Raw genomic sequence first — 19,777 nt, 5'->3', positions numbered from 1 at the left:
CAAGTTGTGCAGTAATGATATAGTGGGGGTTGTGTAAGCCCTGCAATAATGATATAGTCAGGACTGGGGGTGTGGAGGTTGTGCTAGAGTGAAATTCGCATTGGAATCTTCCATTCTGTAGCTATACCACTGCCTGGCAGTCATGCAAATCTTTTAGCTTTAGTAATGCCTCTCTTAGACACCTGCTATAGATTATGCAGGAGTGTCAGAATGTGTGATGTGCATGCTTGCTTTGAGTCCGTGATTTAGTAAACATTAGTACAACAACAGTCAGGCAAGCAAGGATGTTTTGATTGGTAACTATGACTAAAAGTGGCCACACACCATACAATTTTTTAAATATCTGTTCAATTTAAGAATTGCAATCATTTTTTGTTACTGATTGTAACATTTCAAAAATAGGACCAATGTACCACACACCTATGTTCAATTTTTCCCCAATTATGATAAAAATGATTGGAAACTCAGAGAAAATTGCTAGGCTGTGTATATTAATAAATTAACAATCCAACACACACCATACAATCTTTAGTAGAAATTGAAGAGAAATATCTGGCATTCTGGATCGATTTGAATCGGAAAAAAACAGGAAATCCGATTGGATCTTTCAGTTGAATGAAAAAAAAAAGCTTTCGATTTTTCCGAGAGATACGATCGTTTTTATCGAATTACTGTAAAATCGGATCATTTTATTGTATCGTGTGTGGCCACCTTAAGGGCGTACTCTGAGCTTGTCACGCGTCAATTTGATCCTGTGGATGTTCATGTCTTTATGTGTGGATTGTTTCGAAAAAAGAATACTGGCTTTTATCTACTTCACTGCAGTGAGAAAGTGGATTCCTTTTTGTTGATGTTTTGACCCCAATCCCCCAAGGATATCCTTGGTATTTCATTCTCCTGATAACCTCTGATGTAGTCCTCCAATTTCCACTCACCAAAATGAAGTCCTTGGTGTAATGATGCTGCCCCTTTAGGCCCCTCACAATGGATGCATGCTTTTGTCATGTGTCACTATAACAGGTGCTGCCATTATGCTTCACCAATAGCAAGCACATGCATAACTCACAACAAATGTTACACCATCAGGTCTCCTCATAACACATATCACTATTATTTTCTACCCTATAACAAGTGCCACCAATAAGCCCCCCTTGCAGCAAGGGCCTTTATTATGTGCCCCCTACACAGTGGCGTAGCTAAGGAGCTATGGGCCCCGGTGTAAGGTTAACATTGGGGGGCCCCCAAGGACTATATACATAACAATTGATACGGCACACCAAAACCTGCCAAAGACAACCACAGTGTCAGAAGTGCAAGGAGATGATGGGGAGCAGTTTGTTATAGAAGTGATTATTACCAGCATAGGACCAATAGAGAGCTAATTCTGTGGTTGAGGGTGGGCCCCAAGGGGCCCCGATGCGGTCGCTACCTCTGCAACCCCTATTGCTACCCCACTGCCCCTACAACAAGCTTCACCATCATGTTCTTCCTACAAATGTAACCATTATGCCCTACCATAACACAAATGTTATCATTATGGACCTCCTACATTGAGAGCCACAAGTAGGCCTGCCATCTAACAAGTGGTGCTTTTTTCTTTTTTTCTTTTTTATAATATCCCACTGGACCCCTGGTCACCACCCTAACCCCCTCTTACCCCCTCTTACTCCTCTCCACAGAGGCTCATTGAATCTGAAGACAGGCAGATGGGGGACTATTTTTTTCACCGGCCGCCTCACAGCACATTGACATGAAGAGCTCTGTTCCCGACAATAACTTTATAGTTCTGGCTGGGTCAGGAACAGAGCAGTACTGCACCCTTAATGACCTCTCCCTTTCCCTGCACCCTTAATGACCTCTCCCTTTCCCTGCACCCACACTTGTCATAAGTATTTACTTATGTCTCTACATACACTTGGGGGGCAACCTAACATTGGGAGGTACTGTATATCTGATTCCCTATACTGGAGGCTTAGTGGCATATAGGTACTTCACAAAAAAATTGGGGAGGGGGGCCCCCAATCAAAATTTTGCTATGGGGCCCCATGACTTCTAGCTACGACCCTGGTACCACTATGTCCTTTTCAAAAATAAATGCTCTCATTGTGTCCCCTCTAAAAAATGTGCATGCACTCCAACGATTACAGAGGTCTTTGTAGGAAATGGTTGAATCTGGCATATTTACCTGATCTCTTTGACCATTCTGATCAGGCACTAATCACCTTAGAAGACCTGCCAATGACATCATGCCTGAGCCCAGATTTCCTTATACTGACTTTTTTTGTACTCAGGATGAAGATTAGAAATCTTTGAGTGGGTGGGTAAACTTCAGGGTTGAGAGGGCAGGGGGTAAAGCACGTGTCACCTGTGCTGACAATACTGTGTGCCCAGCTCAACAGTACCCTAGTCTTTTTATTGCTAGAAACTGCCCTGCAGACTAGCAGTGCTTTTTTCAATAAAAGGGCAGCAGCAATAGTTGCTTTTAAAGGACACCTGAGTGCCTGACTAAACTGCTGATTATCTGCCCGTAATCAGGCTCGGACTGGCCCAGCGAAGTACCGGTGTTTTGCTTGGGGGGCCCCACCTCCACCTCTCTGGTGGGCCCCGGGGCCTAATAAGTTCTGCCCCAGATTTTTATTTTTTTTATAAAACTTTATTTTTTTCTCTCCTGGGGGTCTCAACTTCGATCCCTCTCTCTCTCCCTCACTTCGGGGCCCCTCTCCTGTTATGCGTGGTGGCAGAAGATTCAGCTACAGGCTCCAGGGTCCAGCAGAGCAGACGCTAGAGCTCCAACCGCCTAGTCCAAGCTGTCTCCTCCTCTGTAGTGTGCAATGCTACTCGCACTACTTACTGATTCAGTGCGATCGGCAGAGGAGGAGACAGCGTGGACCAAGTGGCTGGAGCTCTAGCGTCTGCTCTGCTGGACCCCGGAGCCTGTAGCTGAATCTTCTGCCGCTGCGCATAACAGGAGCAGGGGGGCCCCCGAGGTGAGGGAAAGTAGAAAGGAATCAGGCCCCCCTCCCAGCATCCACAAAACTTTCCTGCACAGCACCGCCAGCAGCCAGTCTGCCAGCCAGGTAAATGATTGAAGCCCACCCTCCCTACCTCCAGGCAAATGATTGAAGCCCACCCTCCCTCCCTCCAGGTAAATTATTGAAGCCCACCCTCCCTCCCTCCAGGAAAATGATTGAAGCCCACTCTCCCTCCAGGTAGATGATTGAAGCCCACCCTCCCTCCAGGTAGATGATTGAAACCCACCCTCCCTCCAGGTAGATGATTGAAACCCACCCTCCCTCCCTCCACGTAAATGATTGATTGTAGCAGCCCACCCTCCCTCCCTCCAGGTAAATGATTGATTATAGTGGTCCACCCTCCCTCCCTCCCTCCAGGTAAATGATTGATTGTAGCAGCCCACCCTCCCTCCAGGTAAATGATTGTAGCAGCCCACCCTACCTCCAGGTAAATGATTGTAGCAGCCCACCTCCCTCCAGGTAAATGATTGTAGCAGCCCACCCTACCTCCAGGTAAATGATTGTAGCAGCCCACCTCCCTCCAGGTAAATGATTGTAGCAGCCCACCCTCCCTCCAGGTAATTGATTGTAGCAGTTCACCCTCCCTCCAGGTAATTGATTTTAGACCACCCACCTTCCAGGTAATTTATTTTAGCCCACCCACCCTCCTTCCCTCTAGGCAATTGATTTTAGATCACCTCCCTCCTTCCAGGTAATTGATTTTAGATCACCCTCCCTCCAGGTAAATTCATTTTTATATCACCCTCCCTCCCTTTCTCCAGGTAATTGATTTTATATCACCCTCCCTCCCTCCAGGTAATTGATATTAGTCCACCCTCCCTCCCTGCAGGTAATTGATTTTAGCCCACCCTCCCTCCCTGCAGGTAATTGATTCTAGCCCACCCTCCCTCCCTCCAGGTAAGTGATTTTAGCCCACCCTCCCTCCCTCCAGGTAAGTGATTTTAGACCACCCTCCCTCCAGGTAAGTGATTTTAGCCCACCCTCCCTCCCTCCAGGTAAGTGATTTTAGCCCACCCTCCCTCATTCCAGGTAAGTGATTTCAGCCCATCCTCCCTCCCTCCAGGTAAGTGATTTTAGCCCACCCCCAGGTAATTGATTTTAGCCCACCCACCAGGTAATTGATTTTAGATTGACTTAGATTCTTAGATTTATTGACTTAGATTAATTGACATAGTCATGTTACTGACTGTCCCCAGGAACTCACAATCTAATCCTACCATAGTCATAGTCTAATGTCCTACCATATTATTACGTATTTATATATCACTGACATCTTCTGCAGCACATTACAGAGTATATAGTCATGTCACTGACTGTCCTCAGAAGAGCTCACAATCTAATCCATGTTATATGTATGGTAACTAGGACATTACTTAATATCAAAGGAGGGGGACTCTATGCAAAGTTTTGCTGGGTAGCAGTGTTTTTTAATTACAATGCTGCTAAGTTCATGTACATTTAGCCCTGTCCATCATACATCATGACCACGCCCACCTTCCAGTGTGGGCCTCAGGTTGAAATTTCTCTGGTGGGCCCTCAGGGTCCCAGTCCGACCCTGCCCGTAATACATTTAGTCATAGACCCTGAACAAGCAAGAAGATCAATTGTTTCTGACTGAAGTCTGACTAGATTAGTTGCATACTTGTTTCAAGTCTGTAATCCAGACACTACTGCAGCAAAAGAGATCAGCAGGACTGCCAGGAAAAAATAAATAGATATGGCAGCCACCATATTCCTCTCAGTTCAGGTGTCCTTTAAATGAGTGCAGTTTTTTAATGATATGCAAGAAACAAGGCACAAACACCAATAATAGGATTCCAATAATGCATTTAACTACACATTATTTCATCAGTCATAGGCAGATATGCAGTATGATCTTCAATAAAATATGATTTTATAGATTTAGATTGGAGGAGAGTATTGCTTTCCAGTTTGTGTTCCTCTGGCAACAACAAGCATGGATTGTGAACCAGATGAATAGTGAACTTTCTGGCTGCATGCTTTTCTAGCACTTAATTACCCTTTTCTAAGTACATGCTTTAAGGGAAGATTTACATACACGAGAAGCCAGAGGCTTTCCACATACTACAGAAAGCTCATCCAAAATAAGTAGCAAGCAAAATGCAATGTATTTAATTAGGCCAGCACAGAAAAAAGCTTCTCCAGTCTGGTTTTGCACTGAAATGAAGCAGCAGGTGCAGTGATGTTGGCTAGTTTGGTAAATGATGCCTATGCAAATTTTTCTTTCTTTTTTTTTCTTTCTTTCTCTTTTCATTCATCCCGAGTAGTCACTTCAAATTACAGAGTGAACAATGCCTCCTTCTGTGGTGTGTGGCTTATTAAGTAAAGGTTTTAATTAGTCTGTTGTAATGATTAAGATCCAATTCTAAATAACTTGCTAAGAAATACAAAGTAGAATTCTATAATTAATTTATGCACTCAGGAAGAAAAAAAAAACACAGCTTTCTCAACATAAACTAACAGATTAATCCTTCTCTGCAGGAAGCATCTTCATTATTACAAGAGGAAATACACTGCCAGTTCACCAGTTAGAAATTAGCATGATAGTAATTAGCAACTGTCACAAACAAATAGCCTGGAACTATACTGACTGCATACCATAACATCTTTAATAATCTTATTGTATAATGAGGTAATTGAATTATTAGAACACAATGAACATGCATAAACAAGTGAGCTATTATATTATTAGCTTAAAGGGGACTACATGTAGGCAAAACACAAAGTATCACTAAGAAAAAAGAGCTACAGCCTCTAACAAAACGGAATGATCAACATCATTGTTTAATCTGGTATACATCTTAAGCTACATACACACTTTAGATCAATGCCATGTGAGATGATCATTAAGGCCCATACACACGTCGGATTTTAGCGAACGACCCGTCGTTTGAACGTTCCGTCGTTCGGACGTTTTCGCGTCAAATCCGACGTGTGTACAGACTATCGTTCGGGTGATAAGACTGGTTACCAATGATCCGCCGGGCGTAATAAGTATTTGTTTCAGACAACAGATTAGGAATAATTGCCATGCACCTGGCCAAGTAATGTGAGGAGGGGAAGGTAAACTGGAGGCATCCTGTGGACAATACTATAAAGCTGCTTGAAAGTTAGTGAATCCTTTAAAGTGGACCTGAACTCTTGCACAGCGCAGAAGGAACACATAAAGAAATTCAGCCTGTATGTATTTAGAGGGTTTAGACTGTATAATCCCCCATCATTTGTGTCTAATCACAAATTGTAATTTAATCTCTCCCCTGTGTCACATAACTGCCACGTCAGATAAGGCATATAAGCTCAATTTAAAGCAGAGGATGTTAAGAATATGTCTGCTTCCATGAATCAGGAAGTAGAAACAGTGCAGATTTATTTTAGGATTTCTATCAGCTGTAACACAGAAATGTTTTTTGTTTGAAGGTTACTAAGCCATTGTGTATCTTTTAGAGCAGAGAGGATGTTCTAAGTTCAGGTTCGCTTTAAGGTTTCCTATTGTTTTATATGAATACTAGCAGACCCAAACCCGTTTAAAAACGGGCTCTAGGGTCTGTGTTTTTCGCTGTCACCTGCTGCATGTACTGCACATGCACGCACCCGACAGACGCGCGCCCCTTACATGCATGCGCGCTCCCGCCCTGTGCGCACCTGCCACACACCGGGACGCCCGCTCACACGCACGCCTGGCTCTGTCCCTGTCCACCTGTCTGTCTGGGGCTGGGTCTGTGCTGCGCACATGCGCAGTAGCAAAAAGCACGGACCCAGCTACACGGAGACAACTGTCCCTGCTGTACGCAGGGACATTTGCCTATTATTATACAAGATAAGGGTGTAATTACAAGAGAGCAGCTCCTGCAACTGCAAGGAGGTCCAGAGCTGTTGGGGGCCCCAACTATTCTCCCTTCTATCCCTTCCATCTGATATAGGGATCCATCCTCCTGGTAATGTATTACATTAAAAAACTATCCAATAAAACATCTGCATGTGGCAAAAGTAAGTTAATCCATAGCATTATCATGCAATTTTAAGATGAAACGTGAGTCTGATGTTTTTAGTTAATGTGATGACAAACAGGTGTGTTCCCACACACACAACGGGCTTGATTCAGTAAACGGTGCTAACCCAGTTAGCATGCCTAAAGACTTTGGGCGTGATAACTAGGGTGCTAACTGGGTCAGCACCGTTTACTAAATTTACATCGCGCGCAAAGTCCCACACTGAAAACTTTGCGTGCCCACAGCGCGGTGCGCGCGAAATGTCGCACCGCGGTGCGCCGAAAATGGTGCGTTGATGCGCCTATAAGGTCGCATTGCGTGCGACTTTAACGTCACATGGTGCGACATTAAGGTCCCAATGTGACCTTATAGGCGCATCGGGTGCACTGTTATTGCGGTGCGCACGCAAAGTTTTGCGTGCGGGACTGTGCGCGCGATGTGAATTTAGTAAAGGGTGCTAACCCAGTTAGCACCCTAGTTATCACGCCTAAAGACTTTAGATGTGAATTTAATATGCCTAAACTAACTTTAGGCATGATATAGGGCTTTTCACAGGCGTGCTAACACTTAGCACGGTTTACTGAATCGAGCCCAACATGTTTGCGGATGTGTTTCATGGCTCAAGTAAAGGAGGTATCAAGGACCTCAAAATAAGAGCAACTTATGCCCATAAAGCTGGGAAACGTTACAAGACCATTTCTAAAGAGTTTGAACTGCACCAATCAACAAGATTAGGCCTTATTGAAGTAATACATATTGTTATAGGAAATGCCAGCTTTCTCTTTTGACTGTATACCACAGGAAGCATCCTCCTCCTTGTAGCTGTAACACTCCTCTGTCTAATGACAGTGGCTGATCCAATTGTGAGTTCAAGACAATTTTGATTGTTACTTGAGCCTGATTCAATTCACTTCTCTTTAAAATAACTTTTCAGCACACTACAATGAAAACATATCAAAAAGTAGGTGAAAAAGTACTCCCCAAGTTAGTATTTTCTTGCTTGCTGGTGGCTCAAAAGGCATTTTATTGACAAGGTATGAAAGATGACTCCTACTGCAAATTGTGTAATAATCCAAAGGAACCCTTGGAAACTTTTAAACAACCTGGATCAACAGGGATATTTCAGGGAGCTGGCTGGTGTTGTACTTTGTTCTCTGGTTGAACTCGATGGATGTATGTCTTTTTTCAACCAAAATAACTATGTAACTATGTAACCGAAGACCTGTCGCACATTGGCAAATGTAGCTGTTCATGACTCATGTTTCCACCATTAGGAGAACACTGAACAACATTGGTGTATGTGGCAGGGTAGCAAGGAGAGAACTACTGGTTTTCTGCCCCCAAAATATTGTTGACCATCTACTATTTGCTAAAGATCATGGGGACAAACCAGAAGAATACTGGAAGAATGTTTTGTGGACAGATAAAGCCAAAATAGAACTTTTTCTTACATGAGGAGTAATGCATTTGGAGAAACAAAAAATGCATTCCTGCACAGGAACTGTCAAAGGCTGGCTGGCTCTTAGATTACAGTCTAGGGCATTTCTATTCTATGGTAAGAGCAAAAAGAGCAAAAGCTCCTAGTCACTGAAAGGGCAATAAAACGAATGGAATGTGCCATATACAAGCAACACATGTGTTGTGTACATAATGTGTACATAATGCGAGGTGCACTGTTTGCACACTGCATGGTATGTTGCTTGTGTAATGCCTGGTACACACAACAATTTAACTGCCCTTTCATGAATCAGGGCCAATGTCACGTTCACAAATGCCCTCCAATGAGCTGCCTTATAATAAATGATAAAATTACCTGCCTGCTGCTCTGTAAAAAGTACAGCACGCAGGCTGGCTACAGGCCAGGCATCAATCCCTCCATTTATTTTTAAACAGACGCAAAGTAACACCTGTTATGCAAGAGTGAAACAAAAGCTTTCTATATTGGAAAAAAATTGTAAATGTTTCAATTTATTCTATTTGAAGTTAGAAGTAACATAGCATTTCAAGGTGACAGCAATATTAAAGTCTATGTAGACGCTATATAAAACATGGAAAAAGAAATCCTCTCACCCACATCAGCTGCTTGTCATGCTATTTTAAGAATCTTACCTTGCCAACATAGAGAGGGTCTGTTCCTGTATACTCTTCCAGAACAAAGAACTGGTTCCATACCCAGCTTCTCTTTAGTCGGTGATGTATCAGCTTCTTGTTCTCCAATTTATTGTCCAGTTCTTTCATGAGCTGACTTGGAACTCCAAAAACAGCATTTGTAAGGTCCAACAGCACTATGTAATAGATGTAAAACCCTTGCCGGGCATAGTTTTTCAAATATTGCATCTTTTAAACTTTACAATGTATTATTTTCTTATAAAAATCCCCCAAATCCTTGATGTAAAATAAATATAACAAGCGGCAAAAAGGACGTTTGATCTTGATTTGGTCTTTGAAAGTCGTCTCAACAGCAGATTCCTCGGCAGCTGAGAAAGGAAAAAAAGGACACGGAGTCAAATTATATTTTCAGTTGGAATAATGATACTTTCTGCTGTAAAATGTAGGGTTTTTCACAGGGGCAGCGTGATAATAAAACACGAACAGTTTGTTTAGGAACAAAGGAGTCTGTTATCTTCCCATATACAACAAAGTATCTTAGAAACAGACACACTTGGGGTTGTAGTTAGTGGGGAGGATTACTTCACTTTGGCTACTTTGATTACAACAGGGTTCCAATGTATTATTGATTTGCAGGAGTTAACAGCGTGCTCTCAGAAATACAGTATTTATGATCTGAGAAGTCTTTTGAAACTGCTGAATATAAGCATTACCTTCCAGAAGACAGAGTACCTACCAAGCAATTTCCAAGGACAGATTCTTTTTTTTTTTTCTAAATATATATTTTGTTGCCACACAGTTGCATATAACGGTTATTTTTAAGCCGAATCTGTATCATCGCTGACCTTAATTATTATTTTATGCTGGCGGAGGCATTCAGATGTCACATTTGTTTTGCCCTCTTATAGAGAAGCACAGAGGTGCTGCTAATGTGACACAGACATAGATTTGAATGGTCAGTTAATCATTATGTGATCCACATAGAAGATTGGGGTCTTTAGAGAAAAAAAATGCTTTTGTGTGATATGTGTGGCAGTCAGACGAACAGATTTTCTTTCTTGGGGTTGAAAGCACGGTTTAGGTAAAGGAATGTCGGCATCCAATGGACAGAGCTTTCTCATCAGTCAAGTGTCTTTTGTTGTCATGAAGTTAGATTAGCTGGTGACCTCACTCTGTGCTATTGAGCAGGGAAACTTTTTTTCTTTCACTGTTTTCTGGGACTTAATGAGGTGGCATTGCGCTCAAGTTGCTCTGTCAAAACACTCCGAACATCTTTTATAACATTAGTGTTCAAGCTGCTCAGTTTAAAGGCCTTTAAGGCTTTCCCTCCCTTTGCCTTTCTGTCTTGTCCTCTCTCCATCTGGCACACATAAGCAATTATAGCAAATGTTTATGTATGATTTGGCAACTCTATAACAATACATTTTACAAGGTCTTTTTGACTGAAATTTATGGTAGCTAGTGAACAGCTGCTTGAAGAAATCACAATCTACATGATTTAGCTTTACTTTCCATCCTTTAAATGTGCAGAATGGTCACATGGCACAATGTATGAACTACAGGATGCAAGGTGTTATTTTATATACGTTTATAGACAGAAACCAAACATTAGTATAATAAGGCAAATTTATAAGGAAACATTTAGATATTTTAGATTCGTGTTTTCTTTATTCAAATACATCCTTTGATGCCACTGACACAACAAACCAGTAGTTTATGGACATGATACCATAATTAGGGGTGATTTAAAACGCAGCCAGTTTGTTGTCTGTCTGCAGTTGGATCTCAGGTTTTCTGTTTCTTGGACAGTATGCTGAACATTTATTACATAACTAGAAGATGCGGACTCCGGCACTCTCCAAGTAAATGTCTTTATTAAACAGGTTGCAAACAGGTACAGACAATTGCCCCGGTCTATAGCTGTTTCACGGGTACAACACGCCTCTTCAGGACTTACGGGGCCTCCTGCTGAACAATATTATCTGAACATCTTTGGGTCTTATTAGAGTGACCATATTTTTGTGGGTCCAACCTGGGACGGGGAGGGGGGCGTGGGGGGGGGGGGGCGGCGCGCGTGCGCGCCGCGTCGAAAAGTGGGGAGGACTGAGCGCGCAGCGGCGAAGACTGGGGGGGGGGGTTGCGCCGGGAAAATGGCAGAAGTGTCCGGCCTCTGGCGCGCTGCTCCGTCCCGGGACCGTCTTGTTCCTCCTGCTCTTCTCTCCCGCGCTGACAGGGCTACGGCAAGATGGCGCCCGAAGCCCTGTACTGGAGACACAAATAGGTCTCCAGTACAGGGCTTCGGCAGCCATCTTGCCGTAGCCCTGCTCGCCTGCCGGTGTCGGAAACAGACACCGGAAGAGGAGGCTGGAGCGGGGCTGCAGGCAATGAACTGGCACGGCGTCTATAGACGCCGCTGCCAGTTCATTGAGGAGAGAGTGGCCAGAGTCCCGAGGCCGGGACGTCCCGCTGCTGAAAGCGGGACGTTTCCCGGGACCTCATTAAGCCTGGGACAGCGGACCCCGAATCCGGGACGTGTCCCGGGCAATCCGGGACGTCTGGTCACTCTAGTCTTATGCACTGGCTTATTGCACTGTACAAAGGCGTAGACCTGTAAGAATGCAGTGTGCTAGCACAATGATGTACTATTCTGCACCCACAATGCTTTGAAGTAGTAGAGTGCAGCGTACTAACACATTTATAGCATGTGATTGATCCCTCCTTGATCAGGAATTGATCAAAGAGCAGCAATTGATTTGCCAACTTGTGCCACCTAATCTCTAAATCTGAAGATAAAATCTGGTTGAGAGCAGATACCCCCACTGACTTCATACCTCTTCATGTACTACACAGTAATTGTGACCGTAACATTAGTTGATCTTCCACCAGATCGACCATTAGATAGATTTCTCTCTGAATGGATCTGATCAGAGCGGGATCTATTGCCAGCCCACACACTCCACAGCAGGGGTCGAGTCCTGCGTGAACGCGGAGGGACGCCGTCCACTCACTTTTTTTGGACAGTGAATGCCGTCTCCCCTAGCACCCTGGAGGGGAGCAGTGCAGCATTGTGCGCAGCGTGGGGAAGGGTGGACGTTTCCCCCCCTTCCCTCACCTTGGGGCTCCTCTCCCTGGCTCTCCCCTCCGTAAAGATTGCGGCGGCGGTGGCTGGCGGCGGTGACTGGCATCAGTGGGCGGGACTTACCTCATCCAGTGTTCCGGGTTGTCGCTGTGTGTGCCGCTGCTCTGGTCTTCACTAGACCAGACTAGCTGCACGAACAGCGTCCACTTGCCGGAACACTGGAGGAGGTAAGTCCCGCCCACTGATGCCGCTGCCAGTCACCGCCGCCAGCCACCGCCGCCGCAATCTTTATGGAGGGGAGAGCCAGGGATAGGAGCCCCAAGGTGAGGGAAGGGGGGGGGGGATGTCCGCCCTTCCCCACGCTGCGCACAATGCTCCTCTCCGCTGCACTGCTCCCCTCCAGCTGGGGGGACACCTGGCTAAATATACTGGGGACACCTATACACCTGGCTACATATGCTGGGGCCACTATACACCTGGCTACATATACTGGGCACATATACCCATATACCCCTGGCTACATATACTGGGCACATATACCGCTGGCTACATATACTGGGCACATATACCGCTGGCTACATATACTGGGCACATATACACCTGGCTACATATACTGGGCACATATACACCTGGCTACATATACTGGGCACATATACCCCTGGCTACATATACTGGGCACATATACACCTGGCTACATATACTGGGGCCACTATACACCTGGCTACATATACTGGGCACATATACCCCAGGCTACATATACTGGGCACATATACCCCTGGCTACATATACTGGGCACATATACCCCTGACTACATATACTGGGCACATATACCCCTGGCTACATATACTGGGCACATATACCCCTGGCTACATATACTGGGCACATATACACCTGGCTACATATACTGGGCACATATACACCTGGCTACATATACTGGGGACACCTATACACCTGGCTACATATACTGGGAACACCTATACACCTGGCTACATATACTGGGGACATATACACCTGGCTACATATACTGTGGACACCTATACACCTGGCTATGCTGGGGACACCTATACACCTGGCTACATATACTGGGGGCACCTATACACCTGGCTATACTGGGGACACCTGAACACCTGATTACATATACTGGGGACACCTGGCTATACTGGGGACACCTATAGACCTGGCTACCTATTCTGGGGACATCTACACACTTGGCCACCTATTCTGGGAATATCTATACACCTGACCACATATTCTAAGGACATCTATACACCTGGCTACCTATTCTGGTGACATCTCTACATCTGGCCACCTATTCTGGGGACAACTATACACATGGCTACTTATACTGGGGACACCTATAGATCTGGCTAGCTATACTGGGGGTACCTATTTTTGGAGAACTGCTGTCAGATCTGTATTTTTGGGGAACTGATGATGCCAGATTATGTGTATTTTGGGGAACCGCTGCCAGATTGTGTATGTTGGGGGACCACTACTGCCAGATTACATGTATTTTGGGTGTTACGTGTATTTTGGGTGATCCACTACCATGTTTCATGTATTTGGGGGAACTGCTTCCAGATTATGTGTATGTTGGGGGAACTGCTGCTGCCAGATTGTCTATTTTGGGGGAACCACTGCCATATTATCTGTATTTTGGAGGAACCTCTGCCAGATTATGTGTATTTTTGGTGGAATGCTGTCAGATTACATCTACTTTTTGAAGATACACTACGACAGAGCTCAAACTTCCCCTGGCAGACCTTTTATACCACTGCTAAGGCCATGTATATTTGGCCCCACCCATGATCACGCCCATGCTATACTTAACCATGCCCATTTTTGGGCGCGGCTCGCTACGTGCGGCGCAGAGGTTTTTAGGGTGAGTCCACTCACTTCTTTTTCCAGGACTAGACCCCTGCTCCACAGTGATTTCCAATAGATTTCAGCATGAAATATATTAGAAATTGTCTTGCTGCCACCCCCCAAGTACATGTGCCGCCCCTCCACCTGTGTGCAGTGTAGAAGGCTCACTTGTCACACACCTGCACAAATCCTGGCCTCCTCCAGTGTCCAGTGTCACCACAAGTGCCTGTACCATGTGACATTGCGCATGTAGAGACAACACTACATGCACTAGTGCCACATGATACAGGCACCTGCAGTGATGCCAGACATGGCAAAAGGCCAAGATTCACTTTGGCATGACAGAGGAGCCTGCACATGGACATGAATATGTTGGCCGGTGGGGTGGGGGGGGGGGTCTGTCGACCGCCGCATATCTAACTCCATTACCACCGCACACCCAATTGAGACCTTGCGACTAAGATTTTTCAGCATTCCTGATCGATCCTGTTGAATGATTTCAGCCAGAAATCAATTAAAAGATTGATCAGGTGGCCTGTTAGTGGTACTGATTCTCATCCAATAAGATTAGCAGATCAAAAAGTTGATTGGCCTGCTAAATCAAACAATGTATGGGCACTCTTATACAGCCATCAAAATCCCACCACTTCTGCCACAACTCACTTTACAAAAATAGTCTCTGTTCTTCATCATATTTTTGACCGATCAAAGGTTTATTGATCAATTCAGTAACGTAGTAGCTGCTGTGCTAGTGAAGTACCTACAAGCACATTGTGCAGCACTTCCAAGGATAACCGTAAGTGAAGTGCACACGCTACACTGACAGGATCACATGTAGCGTGTGCGCACTTGTATTAAGCTGCGCTGCTTGTGCTCGGTAGGTTTCATAAATCAGCCTCAAGACACAAGATAGTAATAACATTTCAGATGTGTTCTAACTTCCTCTGGTACCCACACTGAAGAAAGACTGCTGTAGTGGATAGACTTCTGGCTCATTAATGAGGGAAATGTTACAATTCCTGTTCATATGGCCAGCAGCCATGTATGGGGTGCAAAAGGTTAAGCTTCATGGATGTTTGGGCCTCACTATCTATGTGCAGACAAGCATTGCAGTGTTGGGACAGCATAGAAAGCAAAGAACTTGGCTTTGAATGTCATGAGTTAAACAGTGACCTGCTTCATGGAACTATTTCTTTGATTTCAATGGCCAATCAAGTTGTTTGCATGTCACAGCACTGGGACAGGGGATGCTTTGTGTTACAGATCCTATCTATTAGTGACTTTTTGTACAGTTCAAGTAGTGAATTCCCACCCACATGCTGAGTCTTCCTCATACTTTGACCTATGTGGCAGTAGTTCCCACTGTTCACTCATGGCCAGACGCTATTATAATGTATTCCCTTTTCTCATATGCATATATGAAGTAAGATGACTGTTCCAAAAGTTTCCAAAAGAGACAAATCTGTATTTTTTGTCATGTTTTAAACGTTACCATTTTTAGACCAGATAAAAAACACTTTTGCAAAGCTGTATTGGGATACTAATGCATGAAATCAATGTTAAATGACACGGTTGTAGTTACTTGCAATTAACAAAGTATAATTAAATGGATATTTATCCTGCTTTTGGGAGAAAAGACAGATTTAAGTAAATTCAATGCATGCATAATAAAATATGACAGCCAGGCTGCTCCATAGGCATTAAACATTGTCCTGGCCTCATTGCCATTCACAGAAAGACAATGCAGTGAATTTCTGCATCACATTTCCTGACAAGTTCTCAAAAGGTCTGGCCTTTGTTGTGTAGATTTGGGCTGTGGGTATGGCTAATAATGTTGTGGTTTATTTTATTGTATAATGCTTTAAAACACTGAGAAAATGTACTGGTGTTCATTGAACCCTTGACCTGACCAAGAGCAGGGGGGAGATATTGAATAGAACATATTCTTCCTCCCAGTACAAAGTAGTGTTCATACAAGCCACTGAGCACTGAGGTCTCTGCCCTGCACCTGTCTAATGCCTGCAAAGAATTGCTTAGTAACATTTGGGAAGGGAAAGAATGTCACTTGATGCACAACGTGTCCTTTTTATTAACTCTTCTTTCAGTAAACAGGAAACATATGCTCATGTACAAAACTAATAAGAATAAAATTCACTAAATGAATGATAATCAGCTAATTCTAGTGTAAAAGCACCTGTAGTTGTCGGAAACACAAAATGAAACAGTGAGATATGTTTATTAGAGTGTTGCTTAAAAAATATAATAAAGTGGACCTAAACTCTTGCAGAGGACAGAAGGAAACATGAGACATGCACCCTGAGGAGACATGCACCCTGTATGTATTGTTTATCCTGTCCTGTCTAATTGCCCTTCTTTACTGTCTAATCACAAGTTGTAATTTGATCTCTCCTCTGTGTCACCTGACTGCCACGTCAGATAAGGCAGATGAGTTAATTTGACAGCACAGGATATTAACAATACGTCTGCTTTCTTGAAAGCAGGAAGTAGACACACGACATACTGTATTTATTGCAGGATTTGTATCATCTTTAACAAAGAAATGTTGTATTTCTTTAAAGGTTACTATGCTGTTGTGTATCTTTTAAAGTAGAGAGGAAGTTCCGAGTTCAGGTCTGCTTTAATCATACTCTTTTGTTTGATATCATGTAAATTGTATGGGGTTTGGAACCAGGCCAATAAGTGACTAATTCATCTCTAGTGATCAGTAAAGGTGTAACATTTGTGAAAACAGAAGCATCTTGCTCCTAGTGAGAATAAGATGCCAATATGAACAAACAGATAAGTCAAGTCTGAAATGAAATTCACGTTGGGCTGTATCACTCAAAGTGAAGATTTGCAAACATTGTGTAATATTTGCATGCACAGACATCTAGATGACTGCATGTAAAGCTAGACAGACCCCTGGAATGTGATTAATGATGGGAACTAATCACTGACATCCTCTGTTGTCCAGCCATCAGCAATGCACTCTATACTCATCATCTTCATCTTCATCATTCTTCTACTGCAGCATGTCTAGCCAGCCAGAGTCTAGGGCATTATTAACATAGTGTGCTAATTACCAGCATGGCCATGAAACACTGGTACATCTCATGTGTCTTTAGTTTATGCTTCCAAGTAAAGCTACTGGAAATCAACAGGCACTGACTAATAACATCCCTTGCTGTGTTTATATATGCGCCAGGGGCATATATTTAAAAGAAACTGAAAATAAGACTGTAAGGGAGCCCAGAGTGAACTGATATAACTAATCTTTATTGCACATAGTAAACAAAATCATGCTACAGAAAACCAGCTTAACCCCCCCCCACCCCCAACCCCACCATCATTAAAATCAAAGCTATGCAGTCAAATCAACTGACGTGAAGACCTGACTGTTACTTTGAAGAGTGCACCCCAATTAAACCACATCTGATAAAGTCCGAGTGGATAAAGCGCGTCACGTGATTGGACGCTCACGCTGGGTCCACATGCCCCGTCGTCCTTGCCTCCACTCTCTTCCTTGACTGCCAGCTATGCTACACTGTTTCATCACAAACCTCTGATAAAAACTACGTATTTCCGCTGAGTTTGCAGCTACACCAGGCACGCGTTGCAGATTTCGATTTTAGCGGCGGATTGCAGAAACATTGCAGAACTCCTGAAAGTCCGGCTACATCCAAGGATCCCTCCTGCCGGTACATGCGACCAGGAACGCTGTCTTACTAAACAGGGCGGTAGCCACGATTTGCCATATTGGTCCTCATTGTATATTGCAAGCTGGCTGGGTTTGTTAAAGTGAATGTTTACCGGTTAAAAAAAGAAAAAGTCAGATACTCACCTAAGGAGAGGGAAGGCTCGGTCCTAATGAGCCTTCCCTCTCCTCTCCCGGTGCCTGGTCCCGCGCAGGATCCCCCGTGGCAGTATTCGACCAGTTCGGTCAAATACTGCCACTTCCGCATGCCGAAGGGACTTTTCGAAGCCTTCGGGAGCACTCGGGCTCCCGATGACGCGGCCGCTCCATACTACGCAAGCGCGAGTGCCCTCTATGACGCACTCGCGCGTACGTAGTATGGAGAGGCCCGTCTTCGGAAGCCCGAGTGCTCCCGAAGACCTCCTAAGTTCCTGCGGCGGCGGACGCGAACGGGGGAGCCAGCGCAGCACCGAGGGCACCGGGAGAGGAGAGGGAAGGCTCATTAGGACCGAGCTTTCCCTCTCCTTAGGTGAGTATCTGACTTTTTCTTTTTTTAACTGGTACCCATTGGCTTTAAAGGTTTGACACTCTACATAAATGTGTCAGTAATAAGTGCGTAGCAGCATTTCACCGAGAGGCATATCAGCTAGACACATGGGGTGACACAAGGTTTACAAGGTTGAAAGTGGACTCTTTTAGTGAATGTTGTACCTTAGAGGATAATTCTGTAAATTGGGCCTGAAGATAATAAAAATACTGGTACTTGGTTTCATTGGAGTGCACTCCATAAGGCCTTGTTTACATTATAGGAATTTTTGTTAACTTTTAAGCGTGGGCGATTTTCAAAATCGTCCTGAAAGTACTTGAAAAGCGGTGCTTGGACCATTTTTGAGGCGATTTGCCTCAATGGAAGGTATAGGAAAAACGCAAAACGCTCACAAAATCGCTTTGGAAAGCGATTGCGTTGGCGTTAAAAAAAAATATATTGTATTTATTTTTTTGTGGATCAAAAGATGGAAGCGCTCTGCAAAAGCGCTTACAAAAACGCCCACAAAAACCAGCGAACGCGAAGAAAATCGGCAGAAAACGCTTTAAAAAACACAGAAAAAAAAGCCCGCTGCGGACAGACACATGAGCTGAACGCAATGTGAACAAGGCCTAAAGGAACATTCTCAGGTCTTCATGTCAGATTCTAGACACCACGGAACTGTACAGGGAGGGGTTGCCGCTAGAAACCAAGGAACTGTCTTGGGGAGGGAGGAGGCATTAGAGACCAGGGAACTGCATAGGAGAGGGAGGAGGGCCACTAATCACCAGAGAACTGTATAGGGGATGGGGGGGGGGGGCATTAGACAACAGGAAACTCTAAAAGGGAGGGAGGTGGCCCCTAGACATTGAGGTTGGCCTGCAAATTGGCCCCTGTGTTCATTTTCTGGAAGTGGGCTGGAGGAAGCCCCAGGTTAGTGAAAGTTTTGATTTACAGTTCTGCTTAGGGTCCCCTTTAAAAAGAAATAAATATGGCAGCCTCCATACACCTCTCATGTAAGGTTCCATTTAAATATTGTTGCATTTTACAGTAAAAAAAAAAATGCAGTGTATTACCTTCATATGCCCAATTTTAGGGGAATTCCTAACATTGTAACAGTATTAGATACAACTTTTAGTGAGGGTCCTGCAGAACCTACAGCTCTAATTCAGTATAGTCAGTAATTACAGATTCTCTGCATGTAAGCATACATTATTAAAATGCTATAGTTCATGAAAAAGTGCACTCTTAGCATCCGTGTGTTACTTGACACAATGCTGGCAAGTACAGAGAACCAGGCAATGTGCTGATCAATAACAATCTGCAAGTTTTTTTGTCATGCTGAATACTTAAAATACATTTTTTAGCTTTTGATGCTTTAGCATACCTGCTGACACCCAATCTCACATCCCGGCACGGTGCATCCCCTGCTATTGCTGACTGAGGTAAAAATAATCCAAT

At 44.2% G+C, this 19,777-nt stretch overlaps 1 protein-coding gene across 4 annotated transcripts in view; it reads right to left on the bottom strand.

Annotated features, from left to right (window-relative positions):
* The window catches only part of CDH20 (cadherin 20), a 556,554-nt gene that overhangs the window by 85,333 nt on the left and 451,444 nt on the right, over positions 1 to 19,777 (bottom strand). For all 4 annotated transcript variants that reach the window (XM_068236743.1, XM_068236746.1, XM_068236744.1 and 1 more), the window contains one exon: positions 9,152 to 9,519. In XM_068236743.1, the coding sequence (XP_068092844.1) occupies positions 9,152 to 9,379 (228 nt within the window). In that variant the 5' untranslated portion in view covers positions 9,380 to 9,519. The remainder of the gene's footprint in view (positions 1 to 9,151; positions 9,520 to 19,777) is intronic.

The sequence above is a fragment of the Hyperolius riggenbachi genome, chromosome 5 (assembly GCF_040937935.1).
Source record: "Hyperolius riggenbachi isolate aHypRig1 chromosome 5, aHypRig1.pri, whole genome shotgun sequence".
Taxonomy (NCBI): Eukaryota; Metazoa; Chordata; class Amphibia; order Anura; family Hyperoliidae; genus Hyperolius; species Hyperolius riggenbachi.
Note: the sequence above shows the minus strand (reverse complement) of the source record. Positions and strands in the feature narration are given on the sequence as shown.